Below are 15692 nucleotides of genomic sequence, written 5' to 3' on the forward strand. Positions count from 1 at the left end.
GTCCTTGAGACCATTGTTATGATTAAAATCTTTCATTTTATAAGGAATTTCTATCATGTTATGGATTGATGTTGAATACATACAAAAATGCAATATGTTCCATGGCTTTGGAAAGGAGGGCTATTTTTCTGGAAGATACTTCAAACAGTGGGAATATAAAATCATTCATAAGAAGTCCATGAAAAGGATGAGAAAATGAACATACCCAGCCTCAAGTGACTATCTTATTCCTTCCAGCTTTACTTGTTCATGTTGCACTTATCAGAAATTTTCAACACAAATTAAAACTTTGCTCTTTACACACATACACCACCACCACCACCACTACCACCCCCAATTTTAAGTATATGTATTTTTTTGTAGTCCTGTCTGGAAGTTTTGCATGGTGTGTAAACTTGTCTTAGAGGTAATAATTTCTTACTGATAAATACACAAAGACTAATTCAAAACATATTTTTGTGCAAACATTATTAAATATTACAAGTGATCTCCCTTTTCCAAGAAAATGACATTATGACTATTCATGATCAAATAACAAAAGATTGCGTAGCCCCAGAACACAAAAAATATAAATTACAATGTTTTGTTCATTCTTATCCTCGTCTAGTTTCTTGTCATATCTGGAGAAGATTAAATAAGCACATCATACATCTCTTGCATTGCTAAGCCTGAGAACCTCCAAATACAGAAGAAAGTTTGAAGAAGCCCTTAAATATTCTACTGATTTTTTTAAAAAAAAAAGTTTACCTTTGAAAATGCAACAATTTTCAAAGAGATTGTTGCTAAGTACAAGGAGTTCATTACAAAATCCATGAGGTTCCACCAATCATGAATGTAGTCCTGCAGTCCACCATCCCACATCTGTTTAATTTCACCCCAGATAAAACCTGTAAATAGAACATAATTCATTAAGCATGTATATTAAATAAAAAAGGCTGTGAGTATTCTAGACACTTATCTCACAAGAGATTGATTCTCCTTACATTAATTATAAAGGGAAGGTGGGTAAGTGCTCGAAATTACACATCTAGTTAGGTGAAATTCTATCTTCCCATTAATGTTTCCAGAATTAATTTGTCAGGCAAAACAAAACAAAAAAATAATCTGCTTGTACAAGGGCAATTTCTTGCTCTTTCTCCAATCTCTTTTCCCATTGTATTCTAATAAGTACAAAAAGGGTCCTAAACCCAGTCACCACTGCCAGCTCTGTCCTTGGTATCTGCTGCAATATAATTAAAACTGGAAAATTTATGACAGCAGGAGTCAATCCAACACATTAATTTATTTCAGTTGGAACCCATACAATACGGAAGAGAATTTCTATTGTTACTGTCCATGCTGAACTGAAGTGTCCCTTTTCCATCAGAAAGAGTAGTGTTTCCAGCACTTTGGGACATGAAGGAATGAAAACTATTTTCAAGTGTGCAGAGCACACACTGCAGTGGACACAAAGTGTTACAGAAGTATTCAGTTCCAGTGGGAAATTTTGCAAGTTGTCTGACATGAACTTGGTGCAACAGCTCCAGAGACAACTGTGTGGAGACTGTGATGCTATAAACATTAATAGTTCTCTGACGAAGATACTCCACACTATTGTATAATATGGTATCATAAAACAATATGGAACACTTAGATGCATATTTCATATTATTCCTTACAGAGCTTTTTTGATCACAATATGAACAGAGCTTTTAATTTTTTACAGTTAATTATTTTCTTAAAGGAATTTTTTACTGTTGTGCTCATTAAAGGGACAAAATTCACCACAACAAGCCAGTCTCTCACATAGAGTTGTTGAGATACATTTAATTCAACATTGCTTTTCTCCACCTGCTTATCACATGCTCCTTTAGAAAATGTTGAACAGATTTTGTGCAGGGGTCTATAGAGGGTCCCTATAGGGACCCGCATTACTCTAGTCAGGGCTAAATTCACCTTGAACCTTAACATTTTGTCTCAATGGTCTTCTAGTTGACTGCAGGAAAACCTGTGCCTTCTCTCAAACATGATCCCTGAAAAGTGATTCCTGGTCTATATTTTGTTCAAGCCAGGTAGGTTTTTGAGTTATTTGGAAGGCAGGAGGGGGATAGATGGGAGGAGTACAATTTCATTTTGTAGTGGTTTGGCTTGAGTCTTTCTGTCTCCTGATTGCTTTCAAAAGGAAAGGTTCCCTTTCTCACTACCTTCTCCCCATCAAATCTCAGCCACAAGTTCCTGTCTTGTGTCTGTGTGTCATCATCAGTAATCACAAGCCTTAGGAGTACCTGAATCATCTGATCGGTCCAGCAACTTATTTTGATAGGGTTCATTTTCAACTATGCCCCCATCACTATTTCAGCATTCTGCAGAGCTCGGGGAACACATTCTGAGAAAGGACCATGATGCGAACATGTAGACAGGAAAGTGATATACACCCATTTTAGTATCTACAATAGCCTAGACAGGCTGACTGCAACGCTGTCTTTAGGTTATCAGATGAAACTAATACACAAAATATAGCACTGTTACGAAACTAACATTTATTTTCAAGCTGCAATCAATTCTGATGAGAAACAGTAAGAAAATCGTGGAACATTATTGCATGGCAGGGGTCAATATCCACTAACAGCACCCACTGCTGCTGCTAACTGCCCAAGCACCACCACAAAGGGAACACAGCTTCACAAGGCTACTAGGCAAGCTCCTAAAAGCCTGCCCATTTCAGCCTGTGAAATGACTCATCTACTTACTCTTCAAGAGCTGGTTGCTCCTAACACACAGTATGAACATGATGACAGCAGTCTGGCTCCCACTTCCCACCACAGTCCCCTCCAACCTTCAACACACAGCCCATGTACTTGCAAATATCCCTGCTTGCTCTTCCGCTACGTTTTAGGCATAACATGTTAAGCATCACCAGGTTATAAAAGCAGCTGGTTTTGGGGCTGCAATATACCCCTCACGTTTCAGACACTGCTCTGAGTCACCCTTGCTCCACTTGCAGAACAGCACACACAAATCACTATTGTGCTGCAGGAGCCTGAGGAGACTTGGCTCCAGGCTCAGAGGAGACCTGGAGCCAACGGCTGTGTAATATGGATATGGCCCCTAAGCCTCAGTGTTAGAGAACAATTCCTTGCTTTTTTTTTTTTTTTTATTTAATAATACAAGTGTAGCCCCAGGATCCTGACATTGGGAATGCTGCTGTGGCACAGAAAGCAGGCAGTTGCATTGACGGAAGATGCTCGAAGAAAAAGGCTTAAATATAAACTATTTTGTAATTCACCAAGTTAAGCATTTGCTTTAAAATATGCTTTAAAAACAGAGCAGAAATAGGTTGGGATGATTAATAAGATGAATGTTTAAGTGAGAGGGTGCAGGTTCAGTAAAGTCTTCTGCTGAGATATTCTCCATGATTCACAACCAGGCAAAGATGTGAACTGACACAAACAAAACAGGGCTGTTCTCTGTAAGACTGTTCCTCAGCATCATATGCTTTGATAGCATTGCCTAAAATACAATAGAACTATGCACAGATTTAAAAAGAAATGCTGACTAATGCTGCTGCATTTGATCTGTTTTGTGACTGAAAAGCTAGACTGTTTTTCCAAGTATTTCCTGGGCTTTAGAAGATGAAGTGTGATTGTAAAGTTGACACTAACAGAAATACCGACCTATTATAGAATAGTGGAAAAGAGTATATAGCCTTTGTAAATTTGATCATTTTGAATTAGAAACACAACTAATCCAAACTACCAACAAAGTTGAAGTCATTTGGCTGCTGAAAGTTCTGAGTATACTTTGACATCATAACGATGGTGTTTCTAAATTTTTTCTTGGTTCAAGACAACTTTTATGTTCAGCCTGATGCAGGACTTATTCTTTTCGAGCAAATGATAACGGAAAACTGGAAGTACTACATGTTTTTTTGGCTGTAATGGAGATGTGACAGTTCAATCTTTTTTTGCCAGCCAAAGAATCTAAGTGCTAACTCTATATACAAATACAGTTACTGAGATCTGATGGGGCTCCAGGAAACTTGAAACTAGGCTGACTGATGGATGCTATGTTTATGACAGACACAGAGTCCATGTATGCTACACAGGCTTTCCAGACATGTCTTTTTGAAGGCAGATCTTTGAAGGTACAAAGTCCTAATGTTGATAGCTATAAACCACAACTTCAGGGCAATCTCACCATGAAAGCTGAGATCAGAGTCTTTGCAGGCACCAGATCTCTATGGCTAGGTTTACTGAGGGGTGCTCAACTGGAGCAGCGAATGCTGGAAGAACAGGGATCTCTGGAGTTCTGCGAATCCTCCCAAGTGTGCCTGAAGGGTTATCCTATAAAAGTGTACTCTGAATCCCAGAGCCTTTCTGCAAAGCTGAAGACTCCTCTAAGACCTGGTCAGTTTACTTGATGGAGCTATTCTGAGCCATGAGAGATTCCCAGTTGTTCTGTTTAGAATTAACTTACGGTCACTCATCCAGAGGTCTTAAAATCTTGTTGTAGATCATAATTATATCTTTTTGCAAGAAGGAAGGGTCAGGGGGGGAAGGAAGTCAGTCAGCTTTTATCTTCACAGGGTCTGGTACCATATGCCAATTTTGTTCTGTTACATTCACTGGGAGAATGAGGAAAAGACTAAGAAAATCTCTTTATATGCATACTTTTTTAAAAACATTATCTCTGTGACCTTGCACACTTCCCTGTTCTATTTAGAAGATTTATGGATAGCTGGACACAACCTGGCTTTATTGTCTAAGGAGACTTTTGGGCAATTCCAAAACAGAACCTGACATAGAAGACATGCAGCAATAAGACTGTCTAATAGTTGCGTTATTACAGGTAGGAAAGAGATCTAGAGTCCAGGTATTGCATGTTATTAATGTGCCAAAGCAGTAACGTTATCACACGGTGACAGAGCTCATGTCAGAGCTATGTGTTCAGCAGCAAGAAAGATGATGTCTCAGCAAAGCAGAAAGGACACCACCAGCCTGCACACAGGTGCTAGGGAAAAACTGCTAAGAGGAGCCAGCTAAATAGAAAGAGTAGATCTAAAAGCAAGAGTAGACAGTAAGATTGCAGATAGTTGTCTAAAGCTCTCTTTTAACTTCCAGAGAGACAACAAGCATCTCCAAGGCAATAATCCTGTCATCTGCAGGTGGGTCAATCTTCCCATTGACTGCAAAGTGAGCCATGGAGGATTATGCTGATTTAAAACAGATCTCTAACTTCCAGGTGCCTGTATTTAGCTGAAATAGTTCCACCCAGAGCAGATGTCACTGTTTTACCTGGATAATCTTTGTTATATTCTGGTTGTCTGTTTGTTCCAACTGTGTCTTTCCTATCTCTCCACACCAGTTAGATTTTATACCTGCCTCTTATACCTGTTCCTCATCAACCTGCTTTTATGATTTATTGCCACTTACAAGGAGGTTATCAACATTATGCAGCTTTTCCATCTCATTAATCAAGGACTTAAATTGGAAAGTTGAAGGTAAGACTTTCAAGCATTTGTTGCATTGTTTATAACTAGATACTGGAGCAGTAAAAGAAAATAGCACGGATATTTTTAAACAGGCTGAGATGATAGAAACAAATTTCATTGAACACCCTGTGGTTTTAATGGAATGAAACAAGACGTAAATTCAGGGCAGGAATCCCACAGACCACATGAGGCCCTGGGAATAACAGACACCATGGAGAGGTTTCACACAGCACTGTGAAGTATTATACATGCAAGCTGATCAATGCAACCATTTGACTGAAGTCAAATTTGCCTGATGGAAGAAAGGGACTAAAATATATCAGATAAATACTGGGGGGGGAATAATCTGTATGGTAAATATATTTTCTTTTTTGCAGTAAACAGTTCTGAACATTGATGAAAAAAAGTTCTTTCTTCTAAAATAAACCCTACATATTGTAACAATAAATTTTACCCAAGCAAGAAAACAGACAGAAACTAAAATGCTTCTTATTGAAGAACAAAAGGTGCTGAAATAAAATAAGAATTTTCTTAGAAAAAAAAATCTTTCATTAAAATTACCTCATAACACTTTTAAAAAATCCTTAAGAACTGAGTAACGGGTATCACATACTACATATGATCAATGTGTAGATTTTTATATCTGTAGATAAATCAATACATATGCACTGATAGGACTAGCTTTTATTTTATGTACTTACCTATAGACTTAGATTTTGAAGCTGTACTTCTAGTCTTGAAATCTTTGGATATTAGACATAGAGATACTGTTTAAAAAATGTGGACATACTTATTCTGTTCATAAAGACTCCACTGGCAAACATTGGAAACATTGGGACTTTGACAAGGTCCAGCAGCTCAATACTCTTATGAGTTTCCTGTCCCTTTGGGATAAAGCCTTGGGATAGATACAGTATCTTTTTGTGCAGGTTGGCAGGTAACTTTAAGATGTAAAAATTTTGGACTGACCCTTTACCAATTTGCAGCTACCTAGATCTGTAATTTTATTCCTAAGCAACATGTCTCTCATTTCCATGCAAAAGAAACAAACAAAAAATAAATAAATCCCTTATAAATTCCATTTAAAGGTGTATAAATCTTTCAGAGAAAAAAAATTGAGACACATCTTGCCTAAATTTGGATGTTGTACTGAATCTTGAGCAACCACAAAAATAATTTTCCAGAAACTTTGGAACTTCACAAAAACGTTATGCCATCTCCACAACACCGCCTTTTGTTGTTTATAATTATGGTTAAAGTCTCACTGTAAATAATAATTTTGAGATTTGTCAAAGAAAGATATGAAAGTCAGTACCCTGAGCTATTTTTGTTTTTTAAAAGATTTGTGGATCCCTAGCTAATTTTGGCCTTACCTTTCCCACAAAAGGTTAGTTCCCCTGTGCTATTTTTGTTCCTTACCACTAAGTGATGGGAAGCAAGAGGTTCCTCAGGGCAAATCTCTGCATGCCAAGTTAAACAACAACCTTTTAGTATGTTTCTTGGAGAACATATTTTCACTGGACTGTGAAACCATTTAACTGACAAACTCAGCTTTGCTCTACTATGCTATCTAGAGTTCTTCACAGATCCAACAAGAAGTGAGACAAGCTGCTAATAAAGCTCTCTGAGGCAAAGTCATTCCAGGGAATTCAGTAAGCATTGATAAGGCCTGAAATATCTCTTTTGTTTTACACCTGGGCTGATGAACTGATCTCTGCTGAAGGTATATGAAGGTAACAAGAAGAACGAAGAGGCATCCTGGCATAAATCAGGGGCTCCGAATCTCTGGGGCATATTTTGTTAACAGAAGACAGCCATTTCAAAGGAACATGGACAAAACCAAACACACGCCTTCTGCTTTCCCATGGAGACGGGGAAATATCTGTTTGGGAAAGGAACTGTGCACAGTGTCCGAGTCCTGTGTCAGGTCAGGCAAAGAGTTGGGAATGACATGGCCAAGGGCACAATCTATGTCCCAGCTCTCTTCCCAATATGGTTATACTCAAGCAAGCTGAGTCTGGGAATTGCTGGTTTGAATTATCTGTGCACACAACTTAACACTGAGAGTACTTAGTATTTAACCTCAATTCACTCCTTATCTTCACTTTCTTATCTGTACAATTGAACTTAACTCCTTCCCTCACAGAAGCAGTGAAGATGAGTTTAGTAATGCCTCTGAAGTGCAGTGAAAAGGTAATGAACAATGCAAGGATTATAGAGCGTGTGAGTCTTTTGGATGAACTATACTCTATCAGAACTCAGAGTATTCAGGACCAGAAGTGAATTCACTCTTGTGTTCAAGGAAAAGCATAATTTCTAAGAAACAGTGACCATCAGCAATGAAACTGGTCTAGGCATAGCATTATGAACTATGGTGTTATATATGTATTTCACCCGCTGTGGAATGTCAGGTGCAAACAGTTTGGACAGTCAGCATTGAATAGTCCCTCAAATATTTATGGCTTAGTTTCATCACCTAGTCCAATAGCATCAGGTTGTTCAGTTCCTTCAGAATTTATGCAGTAAGGCATCCACGTAAGTGGGATAGCTGTTCCCTTAACCCAGTATCTTTAGAAGGGACAGTAGTCAGTATTCTTAGACCACACACTTTCTTTCATAACTTGAACAGCAAGAAGTCTGACTTGCATAGTACTCCTATAAATGCTAAAAGCTAATATATTTAACTAGTAGTTAATTATATTATTTTTTTTAAGCAGTGTTTTGAATTTCCTTTGGAAAATGTCCTGAAATGCAAATGAATTGCAGTTCATTGTCATAGTGGAAGATTAAAGGAGACTTAACTTACTACATCTATATTAACATTATGGGCCCTTTTTCTTTTATTTTATTGCCTCTGTAAAATAGGGTTTGGGTAATGAATAGGAGTATAAGCCAAGAAAAAATGTTTACTGTCCTGGAGTGTATGCAAAAATAAATTGTAACCCTGGATTGACTGTTATATTCAATATTAGTTGGCTAGTAGGGTTGATAAAGTTCAAATTAATCCAAGATGCTCATCCAAACCATTTCAGGTTTGTGCATTTAAGTCTTCCACACCAATGGACTGTAGACAGCAATGTGTAGTTGTCATGATCTAGAGAAACAAGAAAGATATTGTATTTTTTTAATGTATCATGTGCTTAAACAGAAGTTTCTAGCATAATTTTAGACACCCTATGTATCCAAGCTGGCCACCCCATGCATTGCCAAAAGAGGTACAGGTTTCCTTTAGAGTATTTATCATAGGAAAACAACCTCTCTGTAAGTATATACTACTTAAAAAATAGGACAAGGTGTCTCTTTGTAGGCACCTGAGTTGCTTTCATTACGTTTACTTTGATTTAACCTCCTAATTCATAAAACCAAACCTGCTAAATGCCTGAGTTATGTGTAAGGAGCTATGTACAGGTACCTATATATTGGAGGCAGAGTACAGAAATTCTGCACATTTCTGCTTTTGAACTCTGCTCTACAGTAATGACCATGCACTAAAGTAGACAGAAATTTAGCCAGCCAAAAGTATTGGTCTATTCTCTCAGGTACTTTTGCATAAGAGCCTATAAATCTTTTTAAAGAAAAAGTATATCCTCATGTACTGCTTGTAAATCCCTATTAAGCTCAAGAGGTTAACATGAGGAGTGGAGCATGCAGAATTTTACTCATTATCCTTTAATCCCCACAGCTTCATTGGAACTCTTTGTGGCATATATTTATCAAAATTGATCTAATACATAAAACAGTTTCTTGCTTTCACAAAAATATTGTGGAGAGGGTAAGGAGCAAGGCTTATACCCTAGCTATTACCACAGTCAGTCTTAATTTATAAAGTAATATGTATCCAACATGTACGGGACTGCAATCTAATATTAAAGTGTTGTATCTCCAAACATCTGCATGGCCCTTATCTTTGCCAGCACTTACAATATTGTCTCAGTGTTGCTAGAATAATATAGTGAAGACAGTCTTACCAGGTAGTTAATAGTATAAAATACAGTTTTCAAGCATGCAGGGCTTAGATCCATAAAGGGATACAAGACTTGCAGGCACAATAAATGAATGTAGAGCTTGTCTATGAAACACAGAAAGGTCTTTACAGCATTGCTCAAAAGCTCCAAGTCCTGCACAGACCGGCTTGGCACCATACATACAGCAATAGGCAAGGGCAGAAGTGGATATTTAGGGATGTAGGAAACTGCTCAACCCCTTCTCTCCTATTAACAGGCACGTAAGGAGTTGAGCATCTTAATACTGAGGATTTAAACTTCGTATTTGGGAGCCCAGTCCTGTAAAGGGGTTTAGTCATTGAAATATTCAGTGACTCAATGTCTAAATTAAGTATGCAGTACTGAAAGTAAAATTCACCATGCAAGAGACCTGAATACCCCATAAATTGTATTTTATGCTCACTTTGAGTTTCAAGTGCCTAGCTGAGGTGCACAGCCTATGAATACTGAGTACTAAGACCACCCAGACAAGAGGAACTGCAGGAACTGGAAAGAGGAACGAGTCTCAAACACCGCGTATCACCAGCACTAAGACGCCTATCTCAGGGCTTCAGTTAGCTATGAGACTGAGTTTCAGTGTCCAAAACACCTTCCTTTCCTGAAATGCTTAAACTATACCCCCTAAGAGTAGTGTGAATGTTTGGCACTGCAGCTTTACGGATAGAATTCTTGCACAGGGAACAGGAAACCTGCCTTTTATCATCCTGAGGGAAGACTGAACCTCTGTCCCAGGTCAATACTAGGGTAGGGACAACAGTGTGGGGGTGAAACATTCACCACTCCTGCTAAAAACGGAAGAGAGGGAAATTTAAGGAGGGAGAATTAAAGAAGACAAAAAACCCAACAGGTATCTTTAGCCTCCTTAATAAGGGTGCCTGCTAGGAAGCTAGGCTTTGCACGCCCGCTGCAGTTCTTTTCTCTATCCTCAAGCTATATGATTGTAAAATTAAAATTTTACATTTTATTTGAAACGTTTGTTTATGTGAAATATTTGAAAGCTGGAGGAGCAAGCACAATGGTACTCAACTGAAAACAGAACCGAAGTCCAAAGAGTCAGGATCCTGCCGAAACCTGCTTCCATCAGCAAACTATTGTGACTGCAGGAAAACATCTAATTGCATTGAATACTTGTCTATATATATGATTATTTTATATTATCTTGTAAAAGCAGAGTCCTTGTTTGCAGTTTTAAGGCATTGCCTGTGGGAGGGAAGTTTTCCATACCTAATATAAGTGTAAGTAAAATGAACATTTAGGCAGTCATTGTTAAGGAAGAGAACTCCCTTTATTTTCTGTACTCTATTTAAACACTGTAAAAGGCCACTAAGGATAGGCAGAGCACTGCTCCACCTAGTCTAAACTGCATCTCATCCTGAATGACTAAGGAAAGGATTTGAAGACAAGATAAATCAAAAGCTTCTAGGTTTGCTAAATTCAAGGGTATCCTTGTCCAGGGTTCACACCTCTGCCACTGTGACTAGGAGCCACTCGTTAAGGCTGATTGTGACACTGGATGGGATTTAGGAACCAAAGCACAGTCTGTAGCTCCATTTTTGATGGAGACACATTTACAGATTTTTTTTCAAATTTAGGATAGATTTTTACTAGAATACCCAATAATACATATGGCTACTTATATTTAACTGGAGATTGTGGCACCATTTAAAATGTTTTCACAAAGGAAAAGTCTACTGACTTTTTTATCATACTGACAATAAGATATTTTTCTTCTGCTCAGTTTTGCAAATGGCACGACGATTCTATATTAAATCTTACATTAAAAAAAAGCCACATATCAGCCAACACCAAAAATAAGCAAAGAATAAAATACAATCATCTACACAGAAAATCTTCATCTTAAAATATGTAAAACCTGGTAAACCTACAAGTAACTGAGTAAAAGGTCCTATTGCGTCAAGATTCATGCAGTCCTGACAAGAAGTGGCTCTTCTGTTTAGATAAATAATTTCATTAATGGGTCCAGTTTTGGGATCCCCAACAGAAAATAGATATTAGCTGACTGAAGTGAAACCAGTGGAAGGCCATCAAGCTGACTGGGGGCTGGACCACGTGACGTACAAGAAGAGGCTGAGGGAGCTGAATCTGTTCAGCCTAGAAAAGAGAACATTAATGGGGGGTATTACTGCTGTAATTCACTAACAAAATCGTTGCTGACAAATAATTGGAGTCAGACTTGTCCTAGAGGTGCACATTGGAAGGACAAGAGGTAATGTTGTGGCATGGGATATTACAGCTTATACCAGGAAAAATGTTTACCAGTTCCTAGACACAGGCACAGGTTGCTGAGAGGTGGTGGAATATTGGTCCCTGGAGAAAATTCAAGATTTGACTGGACAAGAATCTGAGCAATCTGATCTGTCTCTGCAGTTAGCCCATGTAGAGAAGTTGTTTGGACTAGATGGCGTTGACTGGTCATGATGTGCACTATCCTTCTTTATGACTGAAGTTGTGTTCCAGCTTTGTCTGGGATAATTTTCCTCTTCCGCACTTTATTTGTCACTACTGGTTATGTACTGGTTCAGCTCAATAGCCATAATATCCTTTATATCTGCTCCCTGGAACATGTTGATTTGTACCAACTGTTTCGTATTTTACACAACGCTTTCTTGACCAAATTTAGAAGATGATGCACAGTGTACTTGCCACCTCTAAGTTCACTTCATCTGAAGTGTCATGCTGTACCATTGGTTTGGATATACATTGTGCTAAGTACCAACAAGACTGTACACTCCCATACCTCCCACCAGCAGTTTGCTGACCACAAATGCCTGCAGTTTGCACAGTTCCCAAACACCCACATTCTCTATAGATTCACGTACTCCAATAGCATAAACCACCCTGACAGAAAGGATGAGGAACACATTGTTAAAGAGATCCAGTAAGGCTGCATTCCTGCTCCAGGCAGTATTCTGAACAACATAATTACGATGAACATTTAAAGATGTCCATAAAAGAGCAAAAAACTCATCAAAACAAATTTGCCTAAAAATGTTATTTTTGCTGCAGCCACCCTGAAAAACTGGCAGGGAGCTTTTTAACAACATCTACTAAGCACTAAGTTTGTCTAGTTGTTGGCTTCCTACTCTGAATTTCATAGCTTTCCTGGTGAGCCAAATGCCCACCACGAGGACAGTTATCATGGTCGCTGCTAGGTTTTAAGCTAGGGTTTAGGGCAGAAGAACAGGTATGACAAGTCTGTAGGGATCAATATGATCCTTAGGCGAGCTGCAGTCAAAACACAGAGGGTGAGGCTGGGTCTGATCTGATTTCCCCTTTGCATCACTGTTATGCTCAGAGGGAGGCCACTCAGCAGCTGGATGGGGAATTTGATGATGGAAAATATTGTTCTTCCTCACTTTTTTCCACAAGATGGGATTCTTGTTTTTCCTGTCCTTTTTTTCAGTGGTGATGGATTCTCAAGTTTAGGAAACAGGCCTGTTTCTGCAGTGTGAACTATCTGGCATGCCTGGGAGACCTGAATCAATAGCTAACAAGAAGAACAAAATTAATTTTTCCTACCAGTAAAAGCTTGTTCTTATTTGCTTAAATGAAAAGAAAGGAGGTTCTGACTCTTCTTACCAAAAGATTTCTCCACAATTGCTTCTTAAAGCTGTAACATTAGCCTTGTTATACTGACTTCTTGTTCCACAGATAATCACCGCATACTGTAACACCACTTGTGTAATCATCTAATCATGTAAAAGACAAAATTAATACAGAAGTTTCCTTAAGAGACTTTTTAAATGTAAAATCAATAGTCTCCATGGAAATGTAGCCCAATACAGTTTTTTCCTCTGAGCCTCCTACTCTAGTGACACTTTTAATATGTTCTAATTATGCACATTCAGCCTTCTATTACGTAGTAGTAGGCAAATGCTAATTACTGTTTGATCGTTGGAGCGCCTAGATTGTTACGGACCATGTTGAAACTTTTAAAGTTTTATGAAATTCATGTTGATGAGAAGCCTGGAAAGGAAAGCTGCTCTTCCTGCCTTCATTTTAAGGGAGATAACTCTTAAATTGAAAACCGACTGCAGAGCTATTTGAATTAAGAGGATGACAAACAATACATTCTATTGTTTAAAATGTTAATAGTTTTGACATGCTGTAGCTCCTCCAGGATAACCTTTGCTCTGGGGAAAGGGTTTACTTGGTCATGTTTCCAATTTCAGAGAAAAATTACAACACTAAAGCCACAGTAGTTTTGTCTCAGATATCCATGTTTTTTATCGACATCCAGAAAATGCAAAGATATACCTATGTACTTCAGATTTAGGCTCACCTGTGTAATTCAAGAGTGAAGCATTCACTCTTTTTAAGGATACTGCATAAGTGTATAGTTTGAAGAGATGAGATGACAGACTAAATTGTCACCTGGAAACTAACTTTCCTTATAGACAAGGATTAAATAAAATTGTTTAGTTTATTAAAAGATTACTAGGCCACAGTTTGTATGTATATGAATATGAAAACCAGGTTCTGCCTTGGAATAACTTCATTTAAAAAAAAAAAAAAAAGTGGGAATAGACGTGTTCATCGCATGCTGTGAGGCGTTATGTCCTGTGGAGATGTGTGTCTGTATCCTTCAATGACAGGCAGAACTTGGGTCCCTAATGAATTGCTTGAGATTACGATGAGTGAATCTGGGGCCTTACTATTTGGATGGGCTAAAGCACTGCAGCAACCACAGCCCTGAAAGCTGAATCCAGCAAACCTGAAACTGGAACTAGAGGAAACCACTAGTTACGAACCACCTAGACATTAGTGTATAAAATACATAGGTTTAGATGGAAGAGATTTTGGAAGGCACAGTTTCTCTGAAGATTACCGTCTAGATTAACCATAACCTATTTGACCACGTGGTGTCTAACTACTGACCTTTATTCATGCTCATGAATACCTGTTTATGCAAGCAGTTCCCTTGACTTAAGCTGTACTGCTTGCAGAAGTAGGGTTTATTCAGCACAGACAGTACTGGCGTTATCTGGCCATATACTTCAAATATTAATGCTGCTTTTAAAAATTATAGTCATCTTGACAGTCATAATTATAAGGGTCAATGGCTTCTTCAAACAAGTATTTTGGAATGATGAGTTACTTAACCCCTTTCCTAAGTAAACAACAGTGTCAGAGGTTGAGGGAAATGGAGATTCTTCCTCTTCCCACTGCATGTTTTCTGGAGAGGAGTTAGTCACCACAATTTTAGAACTGCCTTTAGCTGAAACTGTTATCTCTTGCCCCTCTCAAATTGTGCCTTTTTCTCTGGGCTTTAATTTCTTTCTTCAAAAAGACAGGTTAATAATAAACCCCACTTCGGCATGTCAAGGTCTATGTGACAGCTATGCATTTGTTCTTGGCATCCTTCAGCCTCATGATACTGTGAAAACTGGACAGACACTGAACACCTGCTATTTTGGAAGGCCAGACAGAAAATGTACTAATATCTCCTTTGGGCATGGGACAGCACAGAAGAGCCCCCTGCTTCCCTTCAGCATTGCAGCATTTATTTCTAAGGAACTAATGTATCAAAGTAATCAGTTTTATATTGGTTTCTGATTTCTTGAGGGCACAAAACTGGGAAAATTTACTGGAGGAATTTTTTTTAAATATTTATATGTGAATCTCACCCACTGAAGTTAGTCTGACTCATCTGTAGGAAATGTCGTTTTAAGCAGCCCACCAGATTGATTACTTCCTTTGCAATAACACTAGGTATTGGCTTTTTCATAACAGTAGCAATATCTACCCAGCAAAGGATAGCACATCTTACAGTGAAGGCTGATGGTGAGGTCTCTTTTATGCTGTGCTATCATGGGGGAAATCTCAGAAAGCAGTTAATCTGTGGAAGCCAGGTCCTTCCGAGAGGTTCCCAACAAGTGAGTGTACACAGGGTTTTCAGTCACGCATGCTTGTTTTCTTAAGTGAAAGACAGATGTAACCATGCCTCCTGCTTCCCACAGTGCTCTACCAAGGAACATACAGAGGAAAAGCCACTGCCTCATTCTTCTCTGGAGTATTAGGCACTGCTAATTAGTGTACTATAAATTCAATACTGCATTGTAAATTATACATGATTGATTATACCAAAAGCCTTGTTAGTTTGGTTGCTCTAAAAAAAAGCCAGGTGTTTGGGAAAAGTTGAAAAAGCAAAGAGAAACAGAATCTTAATGGAGAAGTAACAGTATCAAAGCCTGACC

General features: G+C 38.4%; 1 protein-coding gene across 1 annotated transcript in view; it reads right to left on the minus strand.

Annotated features, from left to right (window-relative positions):
- The window catches only part of TRPC4 (transient receptor potential cation channel subfamily C member 4), a 165088-nt gene that overhangs the window by 28341 nt on the left and 121055 nt on the right, over positions 1-15692 (minus strand). The window contains exon 5 of the mRNA XM_080377165.1: positions 748-887. Coding sequence (XP_080233291.1) covers positions 748-887 — 140 coding nt within the window. The remainder of the gene's footprint in view (positions 1-747; positions 888-15692) is intronic.

The sequence above is a fragment of the Falco punctatus genome, assembly GCF_963210335.1.
Source record: "Falco punctatus genome assembly, chromosome: 2".
Classification (NCBI taxonomy): Eukaryota; Metazoa; Chordata; class Aves; order Falconiformes; family Falconidae; genus Falco; species Falco punctatus.